At 43.7% G+C, this 23,376-nt stretch overlaps 1 protein-coding gene across 9 annotated transcripts in view; it reads right to left on the bottom strand.

Annotated features, from left to right (window-relative positions):
- The window catches only part of ARMC3 (armadillo repeat containing 3), a 105,810-nt gene that overhangs the window by 11,206 nt on the left and 71,228 nt on the right, over positions 1-23,376 (bottom strand). For 6 of the 9 annotated variants that reach the window (XM_049624695.1, XM_049624688.1, XM_049624689.1 and 3 more), the window contains 8 exons: positions 21,755-22,004; positions 18,132-18,268; positions 16,929-17,097; positions 13,096-13,196; positions 12,309-12,410; positions 11,517-11,633; positions 3,213-3,413; positions 647-809 (listed from right to left, as the gene is read on the bottom strand). In XM_049624695.1, coding sequence (XP_049480652.1) covers positions 647-809; positions 3,213-3,413; positions 11,517-11,633; positions 12,309-12,410; positions 13,096-13,196; positions 16,929-17,097; positions 18,132-18,268; positions 21,755-22,004 — 1,240 coding nt within the window. The remainder of the gene's footprint in view (positions 1-646; positions 810-3,212; positions 3,414-11,516; positions 11,634-12,308; positions 12,411-13,095; positions 13,197-16,928; positions 17,098-18,131; positions 18,269-21,754; positions 22,005-23,376) is intronic. The other 3 variants (XM_049624690.1, XM_049624691.1, XM_049624693.1) reach the window with 3 other exon arrangements.

Here is a 23,376-nt window from a genome sequence, read left to right as displayed (position 1 = left end):
GGACCGTGAGATCGCGACCTGAGCCGAAGTCGGACGCTCAACCGACAGAGCCACCCAGGCGCCCCTATATATGTATTTTTTAAATCATGCTCTCCCCTTAACAGCTTTCGGTGGCCACTCACAGATTTTAGGATCAAGTGCAAATTCACATGGCGCTTTATAATCCGGCCCTTTAGCTGCATCTGACCCGTCCTCTTTCCTTTTTCCAGACCAACTATGCTACATTCCTCAAGTCGACCATGGACTCTCATTCCTGTCATCTTGTATAAAATGTTTGCTTTGTTTAGAATGTTCTTGTCTTCCTTCTTTACCCGATGAAATCCTATGTATTCTCTAATACTCAGGCTACACATCACTTCCTCCCCTGAAGCTTTCCCTGACATCACCTGAGAACCCACAAGTCTAGCCCTTGTGTGTATGCAGGGGCTATCGCTTTAAGAGATCCATATTCCCAGACCTTAGAAGAGCCCTTGACCTGTAGCAGGTGTATGATAAATATTGAATGAATATGCTTCCGGTAGTCTGGCAAATATATACGCGTGTGTGCGTGTGTGTGTGTGTGTAAATGTTAGCAAGTGGCTCACACTATTATGAGAAAGACAAACATTTTTACCTAAAGGCAAATGAGGCAAAATATCTCAAATACCTTGAAAAGCAAAGCTCGATGATAGAAGATTCCTTTTTTGATCTGTCCAATTGGCACAACATTGGATTTAAGTTGAAATTTTAGCTCACTGATATGGAGTTCCCAGCTGAAATTATGGAGTTTCTCCTTTGACATTTTACCACCCATTTTTTCTGCCACGTACCTGTGTCAATGACATTGAGATCCAATCAATCGAGTTTCACATCCCATTTTAGATGCTTTGAGTGTAACTCTACGTACAGTTGTATGTGTCAAAGCTGCATTTCCTCTGGCTTTATTTGCTTTACTTTTTAAACTTACTATAAGTGCGTTAACATTAGGCTCACTCTATTCAAACTATCACATAGAGACGGACACTCTCACAATTTCATTCAACACAAAGGAAGAAATGAATGCTAATCTTCGCAATATTTATAAGAAGAAACAAATCATATCACACAAAGTTCCTATCAACACAGTTTTAAAGCTTTATCTTGCCCTTGAAAAAATATTCACAAATGCTTCAATCTGAAACCCAAGGCATCGTGCTAACATACACGGCCCTTCTTTTAACAAATTTGAACTTAAGAGATAACGTGCACACATTGGAAATTTTTCCTTTGGATTCCCAAATATTTTCAAGTTTTCTAATTTTTCCCTGTTAAATTTTATTATTTTGGGGGGCGCCTGGGTGGCTCAGTCGGTCAAGCGTCTGACTCGTGGTTTTTTGCTCAGGTCACGGTCCCACAGTTCATGGGTTTGAGCCTTGCATTGGGCTCTGAGCGCTGACAGCGCAGAGCCTGCTTGGGATTCTGTCTCTCTCTCCCTCCCTCTCTCTACCCCTGCCCTGGTGGGGCTCTCTCTCTCTCTCTCTCAAAATAAAAACATAAACTTAAAAATATAGATATATTTGATTAATTTGTTTTTGGGTTTTTTTTTTTTTTGATTTAGAGAAAGATGGCGTTTAGGTAACACTAAAGTGAGAGGAAGAGAGGAAGAAGGCAGAAGGAAAAATAAGTTGGGTGAGGAGTTGGAATGGATGTGCCCCGGGGGTTTCTCCTCATTGGAGGCTCTCCCTGAAGAGGTCAGTAAACACGTCTACAAAAATCCTCTGTCAACTAAGGCTATACTGCATCTTGGAGTAGAGGCAGAGTTGCACATTTTAAGAAAAACTTTCGTCTTGCTGTACCGAGAACCAAGCGAGGAAGAACAACGGCCGAAAACAGGAGGAAAGGTGGGGGAGAAAGCTGTCGCACGACCCAGCCAGGCAGACCGTGATCAATGCTGGGGACCAACAGCTCGGGGGCAAATCTCAGCATCCCCGTCTTGGTGCGGGCTCAGGTTTAAAAAGAAAAAAAACAACGAAAAACCCACAATTATTTGGGAATGATGAAAAGTATTCCCGATAGGAACAAAGCACGAGGACGTTTGGCAAATGCTGAAATGAGCTAGATCAGAGTTCTGCTTGAGTCATCACTTCTCAAGGACACCCGAAAAACGCCAGCAGCCAAAAATGTTCTCTTCCGGTTCTGGCTGACGAGAAGTCAATGATCTGGCGGCTGTTGTTTCTTGCGGTTGTCACATCCAGGTTTGATGAGTGCAGTGCACTTCAACTTGGAGAGGGTACAAGCTCCCACGGAGGCCCCAGCTGTTGCAGGATCCACCTGCTCACCTAACTCACCTGCTCCTTCTTGGTGCCAGTGGCGAAGGCCACCCTCCACTTGAAGTGATTCCTAACCCCTCACAGCTACCACGTCAAGGTCTCAGGTTTCTCTTAGCGGACTCACACTAAATGCTCCAATTAAGAAGGCAGGATCAGGGGCGCCTGGGTGGCTCACTCGGTTGGGCGTCCGACTTCGGCTCAGGTCACGATCTCACAGTTCGTGAGTTCGAGCCCCGCGTCAGGCTCCGTGCTGACAGCTCGGAACCTGGAGCCTGCCTCGGATTCTGTGTCTCCCTTGATCTCTGCCCCCTCCCCGCTCCTGCTCTGTGTCTCTCTCTCAAAAATAAATGAACATTAAAAAAATTTTTTTAAGGAAAAGAAGGCAGCCTCACTGACGTCTGCAGGGTGTTGAGCCTGCCCAAATAGCCATCCCTCAGAACACTCACACCCCCACGTTAGAGCAACGTGCAGTGCAAAATATCAGACATAGGACATAAAAATCAGTGATGGTTGTTTGTATTAGAACATAATTTTTGAGTCTACAAATAATTCACGATACGATTCCTTTAAATTGTGAGCACCCCATCTACCTACGGAGTCATTTAATTTTCACACTTGATTCATTCCTTAGGATCACATTGAAGGATGGCTTTAGTGGTTTCGCTGGAGAAAATGACAAAAGCAAAAGCATTTTTCTTGAAGCAATTTCCAGCTCCTAGCTCTGATTCTTGGTGGAAATAGGACGTAAAATAGAAATGGAGCGTTTTTTCAATTGATTGTGTTTCTGCTTCAGAGTCAGTGGTGGGGTGCAGTTATTATGACGGAGTCACCTGAAAACTGGCTAAAAAATGCAAACCGCTAACATCAGAAACTTTTCCTCAGAAACTGAAAATGTGCATGAATAGACAGAGACAGCTGACTTACCTTGCAAGGACCTCAATCTGTTCCTTAATATTGGTTATGGGAAATATTGATTTGGTCACTTCATACACGTAAACACGGAAGTCAGGATCGAAGGGAGGATACCATTCTTTCTCGGGGCTTCCTTCTCCCATCAATTTTGGTAATGTCGAAACCTCTTCTTCCTCCTTCACTCTTTCCTCCTCTTTTTTCCCTCGGCCTTTCCTTTGAGAGTACACAGCAGCAATCAACGTCACAAAATGAACCACACCAACTGTGCTCTGAGTAATCTAAAGAACCCCACAGAAATAGATTATTTTAAACCTCAATGACCCTATCATATGCCGTTTTCAAATTTTCGATGACGGTGATGGAGTGTTATAGCCTCCACATTATGCAGGAGAAATTAACTTTCAAGGTAACACTGCCTGATTGGTACACACGAAAATCGTACGTTGGTCTTCCGTATAATTGCTTAGCAAGACGTCTGGTGCACAGTAGGTATGCAAGAAGCATTTATTGAATTGGGAGAAAATAGGTTGCTTCCTCAGGGAGTCGAAGCCAGTCTTACATCATCTCTTGCTTCAGTTGGGCCCTTCAGCAAGAAGAGTTTGGATCACCATTTTTAAGAAAAATTCCCCGGGGGTACCTGGGTGGCCCAGTCCCTTAAGCGTCCGACTTCGGCTCAGGTCATGATCTCACGGTTTGTGAGTTCGAGCCCCGCGTAGGATTTGGTGCTGACAGCTCAGAGCCTAGAGCCTGCTTTGGCTTCTATGTCTCCCTCTCTCTCTCCGCCCCTCCCCTGTTCACACTCCCGTGTGTGTGTCTCTCTCTCAAAAGTAAATAAACTTTAAAAAAAAATTTTTTTTAAATTACCCAAAACATGGAAAAAAGCAAACCAAAATACGGATAGCACAGAATTTCCATGTCATGCAGGGGTGAAGACTTACCTGAAGTTTATCTAAAGAAATGTACTTAGTTCTGCACTTACGAAAACTGAAATGTACTTAATAAACAGTAAAGATACTGCCTAATTAAAATCTACTCTTAATTAATAGTTTCAACCCGAGAGAATTTGCTAGTTAACATGTGTAGCAGAGACGCAAAGGATTCCTGTCGGTGGAAAAGGCATTGCCAGCGGTCACAGTTGATTGTCCTGGAGGCCGTTAACCAGTTTTTAAAACGCAATTCTTTGTGTTCCTTCACTGGGGAATGTCTTTACCTCCCCCTCTTCATTGTTAAAGGACAGTTTCACCCGAGAGAGATCACGTGGTGGATGCCTTTGGCAGTTGAGACACGTGCCACTTCCTTGTGGCCTCCGAGAAATGCACCGTCACTCAAATTGGAATTTCCCGATATGAATTCAGATCCCACGATTCAGGGGCACTTCCTCGGGTGGAGCTACGTCACGAGAAAATTGCAGCCCTTGTTATGCTAGCAGAACCGGAGGGGGGACGAGGAAACCTCCATGTGAACTTCTATAGCCTTTGCTTACGTCTGTTTTTTTCCTGCTGTTCCTGCATTGTATCTTTTACTAAAATAAACCTTAGCCATAATATATTATATTATATTATATTATATTATATTATATTATATTATATATAACATATATTATATATAACATATATTATATATAACATATATTATATATAGACAATATATTACATATTATGTATTACATATTATATATTACATATTATGTATTACATATCACATCACATATCACATATCACATATCATATATCATATATTATATATAGACAATATATTACACATTATGTATTACATATTATGTATTACATATCACATCACATATCACATTATCACATATCATATATCATATATTATATATAGACACACACAGACACACACCCATCCCCTAGCTAAGAAAATGGGGCCCGGCCAGGTGAAGCTCCTAAATTGTGTCTTTGCAACTATTTTGCATTTTGTTCCACTAGCAGTAAATTAGAAGCAGGAATTATCTTTAAATATTTCTCGTAGTACAGGATGAAGGGGGGGGGCAAACAAAGGCCATGTGAGTTTTCTCTTTAATTCATTTGGAGGAAGAAATACAAAAAATAATCTTATTAATTGCTTTTGGAGCATTACACAAAACTCTATAATCACCACAAATACCCAACGTTTTGTATTTTTTAATTCAATATTCTATTTACTGCAGCTAAGTAGAGTCTAAAATGTACTCCCCATATATTATGATAAAATTTCTAAGCAAAAATTAATATTTCCAGCTCTATCATCTGAATACCTTTCTTGGGGCGCCTGGGTAGTTCAATTGGTTAAGCGTTGGACTTTGGCTCAGGTCATGATCTCACAGTTTGTGGGGTTGAGCCCCACGTCCGGCTCTGTGCTGACAGCTCAGAGCCTGGAGTCCGCTGCAGATTCTGTGTCTCTCTCTCTCTCTCTCTCTGCCCTTCTCACGCTTGCACTATCTCTCTCTCAAAAACAAATAACACTTAAAAATTTTTGAACACATTTCTTCTTTTGCAAGACAAATAAATAGAACATCTTCACATACATAGTAAGATTTTAGTAAATTGGGAGCCACCACGAGAAAGGTCAATTAGAATGGTGAAAAGCATATTTAGATTTACCTGCTCCTAAAGTTACAGGGTAGCTTTATGAGATTGGACAGCTTGACTCAGAACACCTATAACACAAAGCAGGTGTATTTCTGAGTGTGCTGAGGTGCGAGAGGAGAATCATTTGGTACGTAGCAGACGAGAGCCAGCACGCAGGACTTAGCACATCATGGAGGGCAATCCTATTGAGTGAGTAAAAAGGGATAATTTACAGGAGCCTCTGAACTGTAGTTTCCTGCTGCTACAAACAGAAGTACTTCATTTGGACCTCTTTCCCATGAAGCCTGCCTGGGTATGTCAATAAGGGCTTCAATACTTAAATGGATTTTATTTCTTCTTCTTCTTCTTCTTCTTTTTTTTTAAAACATTTATTTATTTTTGAGAGACAGAGAGAGACAGAGCGCAAGCAGGGGAGGGGCAGAGAGAGAGAGGGAGACACAGAGTCTGAAGCAGGCTCCGGGCTCTGCACGGACAGGCTGACAGCAGTGAGCCTGATGTGGGGCTCAAACCTACGAACCGTAAGATCATGAACCATGAGATCATGCCCTGAGCTGAAGTCAGACACTTAACCAACTGAGCCACCCAGGCACCCCAAATGAATTCCATTTCTAAATCACTATGGAGACAAGTGCTAAGAAATTACAAAATTAACTCTCGTAAAATTAACCCTCAGAAAGAACACCAATTTGCGATTAAAGATAGTGGAACTTTTACCTTTCTTACCAAGACTTTAGCAAAACTACCTCAGAAAACAGAGAGTTACTGTGGAAATCCAAAGCAATAAGGATATTTTCTATGTTCATCGGTGGATGAGAAGGCAGATAGCTAAACAGAAAGAGACATTTGTCTGGCTCCAAACTGTGTACTGACATTTTCAAAGTTTAATCACTTGCTCCTTTTTGATTCCATCAACTATTTGGACATATAAGTTATAAGGCAAGGCTGCTGGGAGAAACGGAAGTCATGAAGCTGGCCCACGTGGGGTTTCAATTTAGGCAGGAAGATTTGGGTCTATGAAAAATTATCACAATACCAGGTAGTATTCGATAAATTCCACATGAGTGGTAAAAATAAGAAATTCGAGATGTTCCAGAAATCTATCCCAGTTAGGTGTCCTGTTCCCCCCAGTCTATTCCAAAAAGATGAGGAGAGAGTATTGTATAAAGTGGACACAGAATGTATTCCGGGTTTAGAAGGATGTATGTGTGCATACGTGTGTGTGTGTGCGTGTGTGTGGTTTATTTTCTTATTTGTCAGTGTCCCCAGTAGGATGTAAGTTCTATGAAAACAAAGGTTTATGTTCACTGCTGTATCTCTAACGTGGGAACAACTCCTGATACCTAATACAATAAGTGTTTGCTGAATGAATGAAAAAATTCAAGAAAAGAAGGTGAGAAGGTATTTAAGCGTGATTAAGATGTTAAATGTGATTAAGAAACAATATCTATTTCTGAAAGACTTTTGCAGTTAGTCAAGATTTGGGAGGAAGGGGGAAAAATGGCTAAGCGAAGGTTAAAAAAAAAAAAGCAGTTGAGGGAAATTCTTCAAAAAATAACAATGTTTTAGGAAATCGTTATGATGAGGATCAAGATTGAGCGGCAGAAATGTTTAAGTATATGTTGTAAATTTCTAAAAGACTCCAGAGATGAACAGACTGGAAGGAAACAAAATAGAGACAGGAAAGCAATAAACTTTTAAGTGTGTATCATAAACTCATGTGCAATCAACTTAAATATTTATGAAACCTGGTCTGAATACAAAAATATGCTACAGATAGAACTTCTGATACACTCACAAATAGGTACAGTAGGTGTTTATTGGGAGGGGAATGGTCTTTATAAAGAAAAGCTTTAGAGGGCATATTAGGTTTGTCGGATTCAGTGAAGGCTAGGAAATTATCAAGATGGCGGCTGGATAAAGGCAAAACCAATCACGTCTCCTATTAGTGTTTTGCTGTGACGGAGGGAACAGCCGAACGCTTCGCACAGAAGAACAATATAGTTGCTAGTCACCCAGCGAGAGACTGTTGCTTAAGGATTTTAATTTACATGGTATATGGTGATAATATTATTGAGGAGAAAGAGACAAATCATACTTCCCCTGTCTGTATTGGGCCACCACACACATAACTGGTTTGCCCATTTCCTGTCCCCTCTCTTCCTTTCAAGACTTTGGCCACTTTGTGGTTCTAGATGTCTCGTCATTGTCGGCAGTACCTCTCAGTAACTTTTTGTTAACATCGCACATTCTCTACGACATTATCAGATGAGTAGAGTTAAAATGTGTTACTCTATCGTCAGGGGTCCAAAGTTCTCACAGGAACAAGACAAGAAGGGCTTACCAAAAGAGAGACAACAGGGCAACACGATTACGACCAATCTATCCCCCCAGTGGACCCAGGAATAAGGAGGGGAAAGGGACTGGACGTATATGGATCACTTAAGTATGCCAGGCAATGGTTTAGGCACTCGACAAACACTGTTTCACTTACTCTTACAGCACCTCTGCGAGGAAGGAATCATCACTTCCATTTTAGAGATGAGAAAACCAAGGACCAGTGTTGACCGAATCCAAATGTAGGTTCTCCTGTATGCTAACAACCTGTCTGAATGTTAGGAGCACGTCAGGGCTTATCTCTCAGTGGGGAGTAAGAGGCAAGAGTATGCAGAGACAAGGAGGAGACCGGAAATGGTGTGAGAAGAAATAATGATCCTCACTTGTTTATACTTATTCTCCCCGGGGCATATTGCCAGGGAGTCAAACCGCTATTCCTTTCAACAACAAGCCTTCGATATTTGAAAGAATTTGTGGGGCGCCTGGGTGGCTCAGTCGGTTGAGCGGCCGACTCCGGCTCAGGTCATGATCTCTCGGTCCGTGAGTTCGAGCCCCGCGTCGGGCTCTGTGCTGCCGGCTCAGCGCCTGGAGCCTGCTTCCGATTCTGTGTCTCCCTCTCTCTGACCCTCCCCCGTTCATGCTCTGTCTCTCTCTGTCTCAACAATAAATAAACATTAAAAAAAAAAAATTAAAAAAAAAAGAATTTGTATTTAATCTATAAATTTTTTTTGGTTATTATTTTTTATTTTTATTTTTTCAGGAGTTTGCCATGCCTACACAATTGCTGTTTGGACTTCATCTGGAGAATGATAGGAAAGCGTTTTGGGCAGAGTAATATGATGAGCCTTTCAGTTTGGGAAGTTAATTCGGTGGGGGCAGGGGTGGTCGCATGGAGGATGGGTTTATGGAGGGCTAAATAAAATGCAGGCGGATCTTACAGTAAGGGGGTTAGTGTGCTGAGATATAATACAAAGGCCTGAAGAGGGGAGGTAAAGGTGAAACCGAAGGGAAACAATGACTTAAGAGGCACTGAAGACATCGAGTGCATAGGGCTGAGGCTCATTCAGTGAAGGGGAGTAAGGAGAAGAAGGATTTTAAGATGATGCCAAAGCTTGAGCAATTGCACGGGAGTTAACATTCATCAGCATTGGGAACAGAGGAGGAGAAGGAGGTTTGGGAGTTGGGGGAACAATGAGTTTCGTTAGAAACGCACTGTTTCCAGGCCAGCAGGATAGAGAAGCCAGGACTCAGGAAAGGGGCACATAAATGTCAACGGTAGCTTTATTTAAAAAAAAAAAAAAATTTTTTTTTTTAATTAATAAAAAAAAAGAACCAGACGGGGCTGTAAGAAAAATAAGATAGTGCGAAAGAGCCAAGAACAGCAGAATCAGCAAAGATTTAAGCTGATGTGATATCAGAGATATCAGAGGGAAGATACACTTTGATTGATGATGATAGGTACAGTATACGCATAACGGTCACTCATCAGACAAGTGTCTACCCTCTCCGATCAAGGGGGCAGAAAGCTGATTTTTCCCCAGGGCCATGGCTGGGTAGACCAAAGGGAGACACCTGCCCCAAAGCCAGCCAATGCTTTGGCCACTGAAGAGAAGGTGGTCCCTCTTACAAATTTGCACCTGATAGTTGTTGGGCTTTAGAATGGAAAGTTTGCTTGGAACTGGAGCCAGGTCTGTCCCATGGCAAACGAAAGTCACATACGCTACAGTTATGGGTGAGGCAATAACCAAAAGAGGGTCAAGGAGGATAACAAAGGGTCTGTAAATAAGATACCACGCACGTGGAGAGAGGGAGAGAGAGAAAGAGAGGGAGAAAGCCAGAGAGAGCCTACAGTTACGGACTTCATCCCAGCTCCTGTCGTTTTGGGGATGGCTGCATTTCCCACATTGGACCCTGGAGATTCCTCTACGTCCCTGCAAGGGTTGAGTGGATTTGGGCTCCTTGTAACTGTTTCGCACAACAGTACTAGCATTTGTTGAGTGTTTACTTTGTGCCAGGCACTGCTCTATGGACTGTTCATGTGCTAATTTATTTAATCGTCACAACAGCCTAGGTTACGCCCGTTTCACCGATGAGGGGACTCGGGCAAAGAGAAGGTAGCCAATTTGTTCAAGACACACGGCTTAGGCGGGTGGACCTTGTCAAAAATAACCCTTTCCTGTCAATTTCAGATTTCTGTTCTCTTGAATAAACACGGAGGCCTATGTGTGCCAACCAAGCGCTAGGCTAAACACTGGGGATGAAAAGGGAAATACTCCAATCAGCCTATGTTCTTGTCCTCAAGTTGCTGCCTGTGCAGTAGAGGTGAGGGTGAGAAGCCTAAGGAGGAATGGAAAGCCGGGAAGAAAAGCGAGGGGGAAAAAAGGGAGGGGAGGGGAGGGAAGGGCAAAAAGTATCAGGCCTAGAACGACAGGCGCAGATTAGAAGCAGAGATGAGAAGAATGAGCCACGGAGACTCACAGTAGAGAATGAAGTCCGAAACAGAAAATAAATAGCTCTGAGGTCTGAGGAAGAGAGCAAACCGCTGTCTGCACCTTGGGAGACCTTCGGGGGCAGTCCCCGTTTAGAAAGCGGATGCTGGACATGTGTGCTAGATGGCCTCCAATACCACAGTGGTTCTGAAGGGCTTAAGTCAACAATAATTAAAGGGTCACGGAGCGTGGCAAGAGGTCCACGTGGGTTTTTGAGGAATCCAGGAAAGTGCTCATTAGAGAAATAATATGTTTAAAAATACGTACACATACCGAAAGCATGTTTAAAACATGCCAGGCCTAAAAAGCATGAAACCACACTGTAATCGTTCCATCATGTAAACACTTGGTCCTATGTCCCTCTCCCCCCTCTCGCTGCCTCCTGAAGGTCAGAGGTTTCTCTGGGTGAGCTGGATGGGGAGGGGAGGTGGAGGCATAAGGCAGAGAGAGAGAGGAAGACAGAGAGAGAGAGGGAGAGAGAACCACACGCCAGCGTGTGTGGCTCACCACCCACAAAGGCAGCCAGGGGGAGGGCACAGGGTTCATTTTACACCGATCTCTACGCCAGGTTGGACTTGTAAATGAGTCACTAGGACTGCTGTTTCTGTGGTCGTTTTTGAATTAAAGTGCTGGTAGGACTGTATAGTGATCAAAGTGACCCGAGTTCTCACCCAGAGGCAGAAGAAGAAATTCCCTCCGGTTAAGTTTTAAAGAGGTTGCAAGAGACAAAAACGAAGTAAGTTTCTTTTTAATTACAGCTCATGAGTCTCGCTTCGCACAACATGCCGATTCCAGAAGCAAAGCTTCCCATTTAAAAGCCACCCCTTCCATTCCCCAACTCTGCTGGGGAGTCAAAGCCTGACATGATCACAATTAGGAAGAGAACGTAATCACACATCCCCTACCTTGATCCTCTTTCTTTTGTGGTGCCTTTGCTAAGAGCAGTATTTTGTCCGGAAGGAGGCTCGGATTTCTCTTCTGTGGGAGATCCAAATCCGGTACTAAAATGATAACTATTTTTTCTGATTGTATGAAAAAACTCATGATCGATTTCAGTCACATGAAAAATAAGAAAACATTACATGTGCAAGGCGTCTCATAAGTTAGAAGGCATTTGTCATTGCCGTGACATGCCGCGATCCCTTTGCCGTCAAGGCAGGGGTGAAGCAGGGCACGAGGCACTCTTCCATCTACAAATAGTAACACAAAGTCTGCCCACGGCCACTGTGTCCCGTGGTCCAGAGCTCAGTGTATGTTCATGGCACACAGGACGTAAAGCCAGTCTCACTAGCTACTTTTCCAGAGATGTTTTCCGTGGCAATTTGAAAAAGCAATTACGAGGGGCACCTGGGTGGCTCAGTCGGTTAGGCATCCGACTCTTGATTTCGGCTCAGGTCGTGAGCCTGGCTCACAGTTCGTGAGTTCGAGCCCTGCATCTGGCTCTGCGCTGACAGTGCAAGCCTGCTTGGGATTCTCTGTCTCCCTCTCTCGGCCCCTCCCCTGCTTGCTCTCTATCTCTCTCTCTCAAAATAAATAAACATTAAAAAAAATTTTTTAAGCAATGATGAAATTATATTACTATAAGGATGAAAAGAATTACGTTGCCAAGATCTACCACACAAATTTTTTTTTTTTTTTTTTTTTTTTCTCCCACATTGAGGGGAGAATTGAGTCCAGACAAAATACCATTTTCTTACTTGGTCTTTTCTTTGCTTGCTCTTCTAAAGGAAGACGAAGAAGAAATGCTCCGACCATAACCAACATCTGATGATTTATCTTCCATAGATGGAGGCGGAGAACTAAAATTTTACATATTTGAAATTATACACAAGTTAAAATACTTGATTTGTCAATATTGGATCTGCCTACAAAAGACAGGGTTTTTTTTGTTTTTGTTTTTTTTTTTGAAAATCATATTTGGAGCTGACTTTTAACAGTGACCTAATAAATGCATAAAGGTAAGACAAAGAATATTGTAAAGGTTTTCATGAACTGGAACAGGAAATATTTTTATAAAATGTGTCCCATAAAATATGTAGATATATATAGGTATCCGTGACCATTTTTTAAAATTCTGAAGCTTGCATTTTCAGCTTTATTATTTACTTCTTATTTTATATTTTTTAAAAGCCCCGGGCAGCATTATAGTCCTGCATACAGTTCTGGAGCCCTGTAAACACAACTCGCTTCGGTTTGCTCCTGTCTATTTATACTTTCTTCAATTAACTTCATGTTACCGGGAAGGGAATAGGCACTGACTACAGAAATACATCTGGAATTGAGTGGAAAAACCACGTTGGTGGTGATTTCCATGGTCTTTACTAGGTCAGGCTACAAATTTACGGACCAGTGTTGATTTTCAGGGTGACGCTAAATACAGGGGACGAAAAGGTGCCATCCTGCGAATCTTTACATATTCACGTGATGATGGACAAACAAAAACCATTATGCTTCCCTGCATCCGTCCACCCCCGAGAGACTCACACATCAGATGATTTACTGTTCACTAAAAGTACAGCACGTTGATCACTTGGTTCTTGTAAGCAGAGATCCTTCAAAGGCAAAAGTTTGGTGCCAGGATTTATCTGCAGATAATTTAAGAACTGATCACTCTGGGAGAATCTGTTGTCTGTCAGAGTAACTAATTACTAAAGAGATCACTAAAAATATTGCGAGGCTATCTAAAAATAGGCTAGACAAAGTCCTATATTAGCAATTTTACCAGCCTGGTGAGGCGGGTTAGACCACACCATTTTCTGAGGTCTTTTTCCAATCATACTATAATTAGATCCCTCTCTCATCCAAGACACTTTTTAGGATCCTTTAAAGACCAGACAGATCATGGGGCGTCGTGGTGGTTCAGTTGGTTAAGTGTCCGACCTTGGCCCACATCATGATCTCATGGTTTGGGGATTTGAGCCCCGCATCGAGCTCTGTGCTGATGCCTCAGAGCCTGGAGCCTGCTTTCCGATTCTCTGTCTCCTTCTCTCTCTGCCTCTCCCCCACTCATGCTCTGTCTCTCTCTCTCTCTCTTTCTCTCAGAAAGCAAACAAAAACATATATATATCAGACAGATCATGTCATTTTTCTGCCCAGAACTCTGTCTGCCAAGTTTTCCCACTTCATTCAAAGTAAAAGCCAAAATCCTTCCAATGGTCTACAAGACTTAACATGATCTGATCTCTCTGTATCTCTCTGATTTAGTCCTCACTATCGTGCTCCTTGGTTCATTCAGCTCTATACTGACCTTGCTGTTTCTCAAATCTGCCAAGCATGTTTACACCTTATGGCTTCTGTACAAGCTGTTTCTTCTGCCCAGAAAGCTCTTCCCCGAGCCATCTCCATGGCTCAATCCCTCACCTTGTAGTTTTTGCTCAAGTATGACCCTCCCTGTGAGGCCTACCTGATCACGATTTCTAAAATTATGAACATCAACCCCCAGCAACCCCCAGCAACCCCCAGCACCATAGAGCCCCCTTATCTTGCCTCTGATCTATTTTTGCCCCCAATGCTCTGATCGTGTGATATAATTTTGATATCAAATTTAATCATTTTTTGATTATATCAAATTATATATTTGATTATATCAAATTTAATATTTGATTATATCAAATTTATATATTTGATTATATCAAATTTAATGCATTTTGATCGTGTGATATAATTTCTTTATTTGTTATCTTTCCTATTTATTGACTCTTTCCTCTCACCGGTGCCACGGAAGTAGAGATATGTCTCTTTTATTCACTGACTATTCCAACCTACAATATTAGAAACTTAATATTTACTGAATGAATGAATCAGAGAATTCTCCTTTATTTTTAAAATAAAATTTTTTGAATGTTTATTTATTTTTGAGAGAGAGAGAGAGAGAGACAGAGCATGAGCGGAGGAGGGACAGAGAGAGAGGGAGACACAGAATCTGAAACAGGCTCCAGTCTCCGAGCTGTCAGCACAGAGCCCGACGCGGGGCTCGAACTCGTGAACCGCGAGATCATGATCTGAGCCGAAGTCGGACGCTCAACCAACTGAGCCACCCAGGCACCCCAGAGAATTCTCCTTTATAAAAAATATTGTTTCATTAAATTTTTTTAAAACTCGTGAGCAAATACATTTTGTCACAGTTTTATCTGATCCATAGCAACATTTTCCTGGTAAGTGTTCTCTGTTGGTTTTTCTGCCCATTTCCTCATTTCTCTCAAAGCATCTTTGCACTAATAATGTGCTAGGGGAAGTCAGAAGGAGGATCAAGAGTCCAGTTTTAGGCTAGCCATTTTCATTATTCGAAATGCCTCTTGGGGCACGTGCCTGGCTCAGCCGGTAAAGCACGTGACTCTTTACCTCAGGAGCATGAGTTCGAGCCCCACATTGTAAAGATTACTTTAAAAATAGGGGTGCCTGGGTGGCTTAGTTGGTTGAGTGTCCAGCTCTTGGTTTCAGCTCAGGTCATGATCCCATGGTTTGTGAGTTCAAGCCCCATATCGGGCTCTGTGAAGGCGGCGCGGAGCCTGCTTGGGACGCTCTCTCTCCCCTCTCTCTCTGCCCTTACCCCACTTGTGTTGTCTCTCAAAATAAATAAACGTAAAATAATTAAAAATTAAATAAAATAATAAAAATAAATAAAATAAAATAAAATAAAATAACATAAAATAAAATAAAATAAAATACGACTGACTCTAGATTTCTGTTCAGGTCGTGATCTCATGGTTCGTGAGTTCAAACCCCGTATCAGGCTCTGCACTGATGGGATTCTGTCTCCCCTTCTCTCTGGCCCTCTCCCGTTTGCTCCCCTCCCTACAAAATAAACTTTGTAAAAAATTTAATAAAATAAAATAAAAAAATTTTAATGTCTCTAGAACTGTTAGCATGGCAGAGTGTTTCTTGCAAATACGGCTCGGCTCTGTGATTCCTTCATGGCCCTGTCTCCTCTGCCTTTCTGAACCACCCTGATCCAAGAAGGCTTCCGCTGCCTGCCTTGCTCATCCCAGGTGCTCGGGTCCTGCACCTGCCCGGCAAACCCAGCATTTGGCTTGTGCACCCCTGAGCTCTCCCATCACCTGAGGCAGTATGGATTGCTGATGGTGCTTTCTGAGGCCTGCCGCCGCTGGCTCCCTCGTCCCTCTCTGGGCTTATTTTTTCCCCTTTTCATTTTTCTCCTGTACCCCTTCTGCTTGATCTCAGGGAATTTCAGTCACTCCTACTTTTTTTTTTTTTGTAATTTTAGAGAGAAAGAGAGAGAGAGTGCCAGCACACACACAGGTGCAAGAGGGGGGCGGGGGGGAAAGAGAGGGAATCCAAGTAGCCTCCACACTCAGCATGGAGCCTGACGCGGGGCTCAATCCCATGACCCTGGGATCATGCATGAGCTGAACACAAACCAAGAGGACAACGCTCAGCTGCCTGAGCCACCCGGCACCCCCTTATGTTTTTTTTTTTTTTTGAAGTCTGTGGATCATATCTGCTTCCTAGGTTTGCTTAATATGGGATTTGTAGATTTAAAAAAGTTCCCCTATTCTCCTCATTGCTGTTGGTCTCCAGAAGAAAGGAAGATGCTAACTTAAGCCGCAATGCCAGAAAGTCCTCAAGATTCTAATTTTCAGCTTCCCATTTCTCTGGACGTCCACACTGCATTACACTGTATATTGGTTTTAAAATCAGAATCAGAAATGCAGCTTAAATAACATTCTTCTATATTACATTTTAAAATCTGGTAATACGCTTTGGTTAATTTCAGTTAGATTATGACTAATAAAACAAGGGGTGCCTGAGAGGCTCAGTCGGTTAAGCCTCTGACTTCAGCTCAGGTCCTGATCTCACGGCTCGTGAGTTCGAGCCCCGAGTCGGGCTCTGTGCTGACAGCTCGGAGCCTGGAGCCTGCTTCGGCTTCTGTGTCTCCCTCTCTCTCTGCCCCTCCCCCGCTCACGCTCTGTGTCTCTAACTCTCTCAAAAATGAATAAACGTTAAAAAAAATTTTTTTAATTAAAACAAAACACTTATACTTCTATACTGATCGCTGAGCTGAGCCCTGGAAATAACAGAACCCCCAAACAGAAAGTGCTCCTTCTTTTATATTTTCTCTGAAACTCGAGAGTAGCATCAGCAAGCTGGTTTCTACTACAGGTAATCAGATTCTAGGTAAAACTGTACATAAATGCAAAATCTTATAGCAGACAGAGTTAAGAATAAAGCTCTGATTCCCAAGTTTCTGTCTATAAAAATATACATTCTGCTAGGTGGTTATAAAATTGCAATGTAATGGCATCGTGACTAAAGAAACGATCGCACATACTGAAATACAAATTAGTGCTGTCACTTACCCGACCGTAATCATAGAATCCGTCACTAATTATGTTACTTGATGACAAGTAGCCAGTCAGGCTATATTTCAGAGACAGGTTGTTGTTGAGCAATTTGTTATAAGCTGCCTCACTGAATTTATTTTTTCGACTTACTGATAGATTAACTTCTTCAAGGATATCTAAAGCCCTGTCAATAAAAGAAAAGAGCATTATTTGCTCTAAACAAGCAATCCAACATTAAATTCCCATGTATATCCGTAGCTAAGACCCTGAGTGAAGAATTGAGATGGAAAGGTTAAAGACACCTCACCCTTTTTTTCTATTTATTTCTGTTTTAATGTTTGTTTTTTGAGAGAGGGACAGAGCATGAGTGGGGGAGGGGCAGAGGAAGAGGGGGACACACAGAATCTGAAACAGGCTCCAGGCTCCGAGCTGTCAGCACAGAGCCCGATGTGGGGCTCGAACACACAAACCTTGAGATCATGACCTGAGCTGAAGTCGGACGCTTAACCGACTGAGCCCCCCAGGCCGCCCCGACATCTCACCCTTTTAGATAAAGTAATGTACACAAATATAAATAAAGATGGTTAGAAATGGGGAAACCTGTCAGTGGAACCTTAAAAAGCCTGTTTGTCGGTTTGGTTAAATGCAGAATTCTGAGGCAGTCACGGCTCACGCATTTTATTTTGGCTTCCAACGTGGAGAGACAGGGGCGCCTGGGCGGCTCAGTCCAGTAAGAAACAGACTCTTGGTTTGCTCTTAAGTCATGACCTCACGGGTTGGTGAGTTCAAGCCCGGCGTCAGGCTCTGCACCGACGGCGGCGAGGAGCCTGCTCGGGATCCTCTGCCTCCCCCTCTCTCAAAATAAATAAATAAACTTAAAAAGGAAAAGAAACTTAAAAAAAAAAAAAAAAAAAAAAGTAGCCAGGCAGAGGTGTCGTTTCGAGATTGCAGAGTGGAAGAGAGGTGTTTATCAGGATGAAAAACGGACAGGGAGACAGTCAAGCTGGTTTTGTCGCGGAGGGGGGGCGGGGAGGGAGGTCTCCAGGGGTTGGGAGGAGCCCAGATGATCCTGCTCCCACCAGGCTGTCCTTTCTGGGAGGCTCGCGGTGCCCAGCCCAGCTCCCCAGTGCCCTGCCTGCCCTTCCTTGGGCCTGAAGACTGTCCGCCTTCCTCCTCTGCTCTCCATCTGAGCCAGAAACTCGAGGCAGCCCCACTCACCCGAGCTTGCAAAGTTCGACAGCCGTGAGCTCGTCGTTGGCGCAGACCATCACGGCCCAGCTGGCGTGCCTTCTTACTTCATCATTCTTCGAGCGCAGGAGCTCGACCAGCGGCTCCAGGCCACCCGAATTCCTTAACTAAAAGTAGAAACTGCAAGTGTACACGTTGGGAGGACACAATATAAACATTCGTGGGGTTTTTTGTTTGTTTGTTTCTGTAATCGCCTTGTTGGGTGGTGAAGAGATTTTGACTATGTACGAGCATGTTAGGATCTGTGCATAATTGGAATTTTTACAGCCCGGGGTGAAAGATCTCCTGTAAAACCTTATAGACAGGAGCCCAGATTTCTGTGCACGGTCAAGAGGAGGCCCCCAGGGACATCATGGAGGGAGGGTGTCCTGATCTTTGGTGGGAGGGAGACTGGGCGGACAGCCTATTATCTTCGCGCCCTACTTTCATTCACTCTGCTCCTCAACCTGAATGTTCACGTGGCCCTGGGGGAGGCAGGATGATGGTCCCCCAGAGGTGTCCTCTTCCCTGGAAGGGATTTTGCAGATGTGACAAGCTAACAATTTTGAGATGGGGAGATTGTCCCCGATCAACAGGTGGGCCCAATTTAACTACAAGGGTCTTTAGAGGATGGAAAGGAGGGTGCCCGGAGGCAAGAAAGGGGGTGTGGAGAAGCAGCGATTGGACAAATACCCTTTGAAGACGCAGGAAGGGGCCACAGCCCAGGGATGGAGGTGGATGGTAAAAGCTAGAAAGGGCCAGGAGACACATTCCCCCCCAGAGTCTCCCAAAGGAACACGCCCCTGCCAACACCTTGATTTTAACCCTTAAGACCCGGTTTCGGCTTCTGGCTTTCTAAACTGTAAGATGATAGGTTTATATTACTTTAAGCCACAACGTGGTGGTTACAGCGGCAAGAGGAAACTAACACGGTCCCTAAGGCTGGGCAGGGGGAACTGATACACTACGTGCCACCGTATACTACCACCAGACCATCAGTGTGGCCAGGGCAGTGTTGTAGCAATTCCCTAGAAAAAGAGCAATTTTTGTTATCACTGCACAGCGTCTTTTCGTCATTTCTCCAAAAAGTGAAAAAGAGACGAAGAAAAGAATAGAATGAAAATCGGGCAGCACTAATCACGGTATTAAAGGAAATTCAGGTACTAAAGGTAATTACTCATGTATAGAATTAGTCCAAGGAGGAAAAAAAAAAAAAAAAAAAAAGATCTGACAGAGCTCTTATCTACTGCCTGAAATGCAATATTGCATTATCTGAGCCTAGAGGACCAAAGAAAAAGAATAGTCTATCAGTTTCTATGTGCAGTAGCTGAAGACGAGAGCCCTTGTGGGAGAAGAGCTACTTGATTCGGTCATTTTCGGTCAGTGTCCAGGGGTAGTTTCCTCTCAGAGATGATACTTTAGCACGTGCAACATGCACAGCTTGGAAAAGTTTCCCTGAAGCATCTCACGCAACTCAAACTTCGGAACATCTTTACTTCCGAGTATAACACACGACGGTCTACGTCCGTGTGTTCTTTCGGCAAAGATCTCATTTATGAATTCCTACATTCGTTTCCTCATTCATTCAACTACTGCTTATTAAGCATGCCCTCTGCGTCAGATATATGTTAATGACATCGACAACAGGAAAGAAAAACTCTCAGTTCCCTTCCCCACAGCCTCGAGGAGCTTATAGTCTTTCACACAGGAACCATAGATGCGCAACAGACAAGGGAAGCATGCATGGGGGTAACGGGCACAATAGCAGAGGATATTCCCGGGTTCGAGGGCTGTCATGGAAGGCAGGATGGCGGAGATGGGTTTTGCGGGAAAAGCAGGATTTTAGCAGGCGGACAAAAGTGACACTGGTTTTCCAAAGGGAGAAATCAAAGAGGTGAAACTAGGAGAGCAGAGCATATGGACAGAATTACAAATGGAATGGTATTTCTGGAGTATGGAGTTCCGCCTGGGAAGAGGCGTTAGGCGCAGGTGGGTAGGTGCGGGTCAGTGACAGCCGTTGCGCATCCCTCGAAGCCGCTGAACTTTTTCCCCCCCGGGGCGGCGGGGACTTGCAATGAGGCGATGAGGGTCACAAATTTGAAAGATCAGCCTGGAGGCAGTGTGGGAAGCAGGAGCCCGGAGGGGGGGGGGGGGAAGCGGTAGACTGATCTGCAGTATTCCAGGAGATGGATGGACTATTCTGCAGACCGCATGGAGGTGTGACCAATATGCTTTTATCGTTCTGTTGCTGAAGCCCAGCATAGTACCCGGCACACAGTAGACATATAAAATAAATATTCGGTAATCTTAGCGCCTTGATGGATGAATACAAATGAACCGAATCAATGGGAACAAAGACACAGGATAGAATAGATAACCTAAGGGACCGAGGAGAAGAGATTTGTTAGTTGTCTGGGCAGGGAGCACAGTGCAGCAGCTTGGGGTCCAGATTGCATCCCTGATTTTCCAACTTACGAACTCTGCTTTGAGCCCACTACGTCTTTAAGCCTCGTTTTCCACATCTGTAAAATGGGGATTACGAATCAGCCTGTCATGAGGGAGGCTAAATGTCTGTCAAGTGCTGAGCACAGTGCCCACCGCATAGCAAGTGTTAGCTGTTGTTATTTATATTATTGGCAGGAGAGGAACAAAGTCTTAGGCTGTTTGAGTGAGTGCCAGGTGACAAGCAAATATGGGAGAAGCAAGAGAAAAATAAATATGATCCACTTGTAAAAAAATGAAATTCTAGGTTTCAAAACTTTGAAATATACAAAAAACACAAGAGTGTGTGGAATTCATATGTACGATATAAAGCGTCATAGTAAAGGCACACCTGTCTAACGCTCAGCTTAAGGAATGACACTTTCAAATGACCTTGAGCCCCTGTTTGCTCCTCTGAAGTGCATCCACTCCCTTGAGCCCCCAGGAGGATTTCTTGCATTGGGGGTTAATCATTCTCTAGCTTGTCTCTATAGTTTTAACTTACGTGTCTGTTTACCTAAACAACGTATTGCTTAGATCTGTATATTTCCAAATGCCACATAAATAGCATCTGGAACGTGTATTCTTTTGCAATTTGATTTTGCTCGGCATTGTGCTTGAGATGCATCCCTGTTGCTGTCTGTAACTACAGGTCATTCATTCTCACTGATGTGAAATTCCGTTTTGTGAATATACCACAAATTTATTTGACCATTCTCTTCAAAACTGGACAACTGGTGTGTTTCCCGTCGTGTAGATATTATAAACAATGCTTCCTGGCGCCTAGATACTGCCGATTTGTTTTCCAAAGTATTGCCCCGATGTAGCAGATTTTGGTCTTTGTGGAGCAGTTTTAGGTTCACAGCAAAACTGAGCCGCGGGACGGAGATTTCCCACACTCGCCGCCCCCACACGTGCGGCTTCCCCATTATCAAGTCCCCTACCGGATTGGGACATTGGTTACCACCGGCGAACATACACTGACGCGTTATTATCACCCAGAGTCCATAGTTGAAGGGTTGCACCACTTTTGAAGGACCTAAAGGATGGGTAGGTTCGAACCCTTGAAAGTGTTTGAGTAATCCACCGATGGGTGGAAAAATGAGAGACTCCAGGTCAGCAAAAGCTCTCACCTCTGTCCGGGCCTCCACATCGCACGCAGTTGCGGCCACGGTGAGAGCCGCTTTGCTCTGCACGACCGTGTTCGCGGAACGCAGCGGGCCCAGGAGGGCGCTCGTGACGCCGTGGCTCTGGAGGCCCGCGCGCAGAGGCTCCTGCATTGCCACGTTCGCTAGCACTGTAGCCGCGTTGGCGACGGCTCCGTCCCGTCTGCTCGACAGGATGTTTACTAACGGATCAACACCGTCAGCTTCAGCGACAGCCCTGGGGAAGCGGAGGAGAAATGAGCGTCATTCATCCGAGTTCAGGACGTTGTCTTTGGCATGTACACCTGAACCTCTGCCGCAACTGAGTCCTGATACAAACCGTTTGGGAAAGAAATTAATTTGCCCTGCGCTGAACCCGGCATGGAGGTGCTAGTGATGTCGGGAAAATGTCGGTTAACAATGAATTTCAATTACCCCTTTCCTACTTCTGCAGCTTGTAGTTAGAGAAAAAGGCATGACGACATCTTAGAAATCCTCTTACTACTGTTCATTTTTTAACTCAGTGATACTTGTAAGATCAGGAAGTTCTATTCGGAGAAAGTCGATCAAGATATTCCCATCCGGTAGGAAAGCAAAGCTTTTAATTTTTAATTTTTTTTAATGTTTATTGATCTTTGAAAGAGAGAGAGAGAGAGAGAGAGAGTGAGTGGGGGAAGGTCAGAGAGAGAGGGAGACACAGAATCCGAAGCAGGATCCAGGCTCTGAGCTGTCAGCACAGAGCCTGATGCGGGGCTCAAACTCATGAAGCATGAGATCATGACCTGAGCTGAAGTCAGATGCTCCAATGACTGACTCACCCAGGTGCCCCGCAAAGCTTTAAATAGTAGGAATGGTCTCAGGGTCCATGGGTTCGAGCCCCGCCTCGGGCTCTGTGCTGACAGCTCGGAGCCTGGAGCCTGCTTCGGATTCTGTGTCTCCCTCTCTCTCCGCCCCTCCCCCGCTCACGCCCTGTCTCTCTTTCAAAAATAAACATGAAAAAAAAAGAAAAATAAATAAATAGTAGGAATGAGTGTGGAGGGAATGCTCCTGGTTTAAGTTAAGATTCTTTAGTTCATCTTCCCCGTATTTAAATGAGGCTGTTAATTGTGGGCAGAGGGTAACACATTTGGAGCCAGCAAAACATTTTGGAGGTGAATGTTGCTTTTACAGATTAAACATCAAAGATCAAAGTCATACTCCTGACATGATAACTACTAACTACTGTCAGTAATGTTGGCATATTCAGTTGGTAAATTTCCTATTTCTGCTATAAAGAGACCACAGTCATCCGTAAGGATATTAACAGTCTGACAAGTAATAAGCCGAAATCTCTTTTTAAGAACGCCATGCTTTCTATAGTCCTTGCTTTCTAATTACTTAAAAAGCTCATAAAGGAGCAAAAATAAAAAAAGAAATCATTTTAACAAGTGGACGATGATTTAATTATGCTCCTTACTATTTGGAACTGCTTCAGACGAGAGATGTTCCAAACAATAAGATACAGAGCATCCTAGTTTCAACGGAAGACCCCGAATTCTTGTTAAAAATCCGCTTGCATCATCGTGGGAATGGAGGTAATCAAGACAACAAAAAACATACCTGAGACTTCA

This window comes from Panthera uncia, chromosome B4, assembly GCF_023721935.1.
Source record: "Panthera uncia isolate 11264 chromosome B4, Puncia_PCG_1.0, whole genome shotgun sequence".
NCBI classification, from domain to species: domain Eukaryota; kingdom Metazoa; phylum Chordata; class Mammalia; order Carnivora; family Felidae; genus Panthera; species Panthera uncia.
Note: the sequence above shows the minus strand (reverse complement) of the source record. Positions and strands in the feature narration are given on the sequence as shown.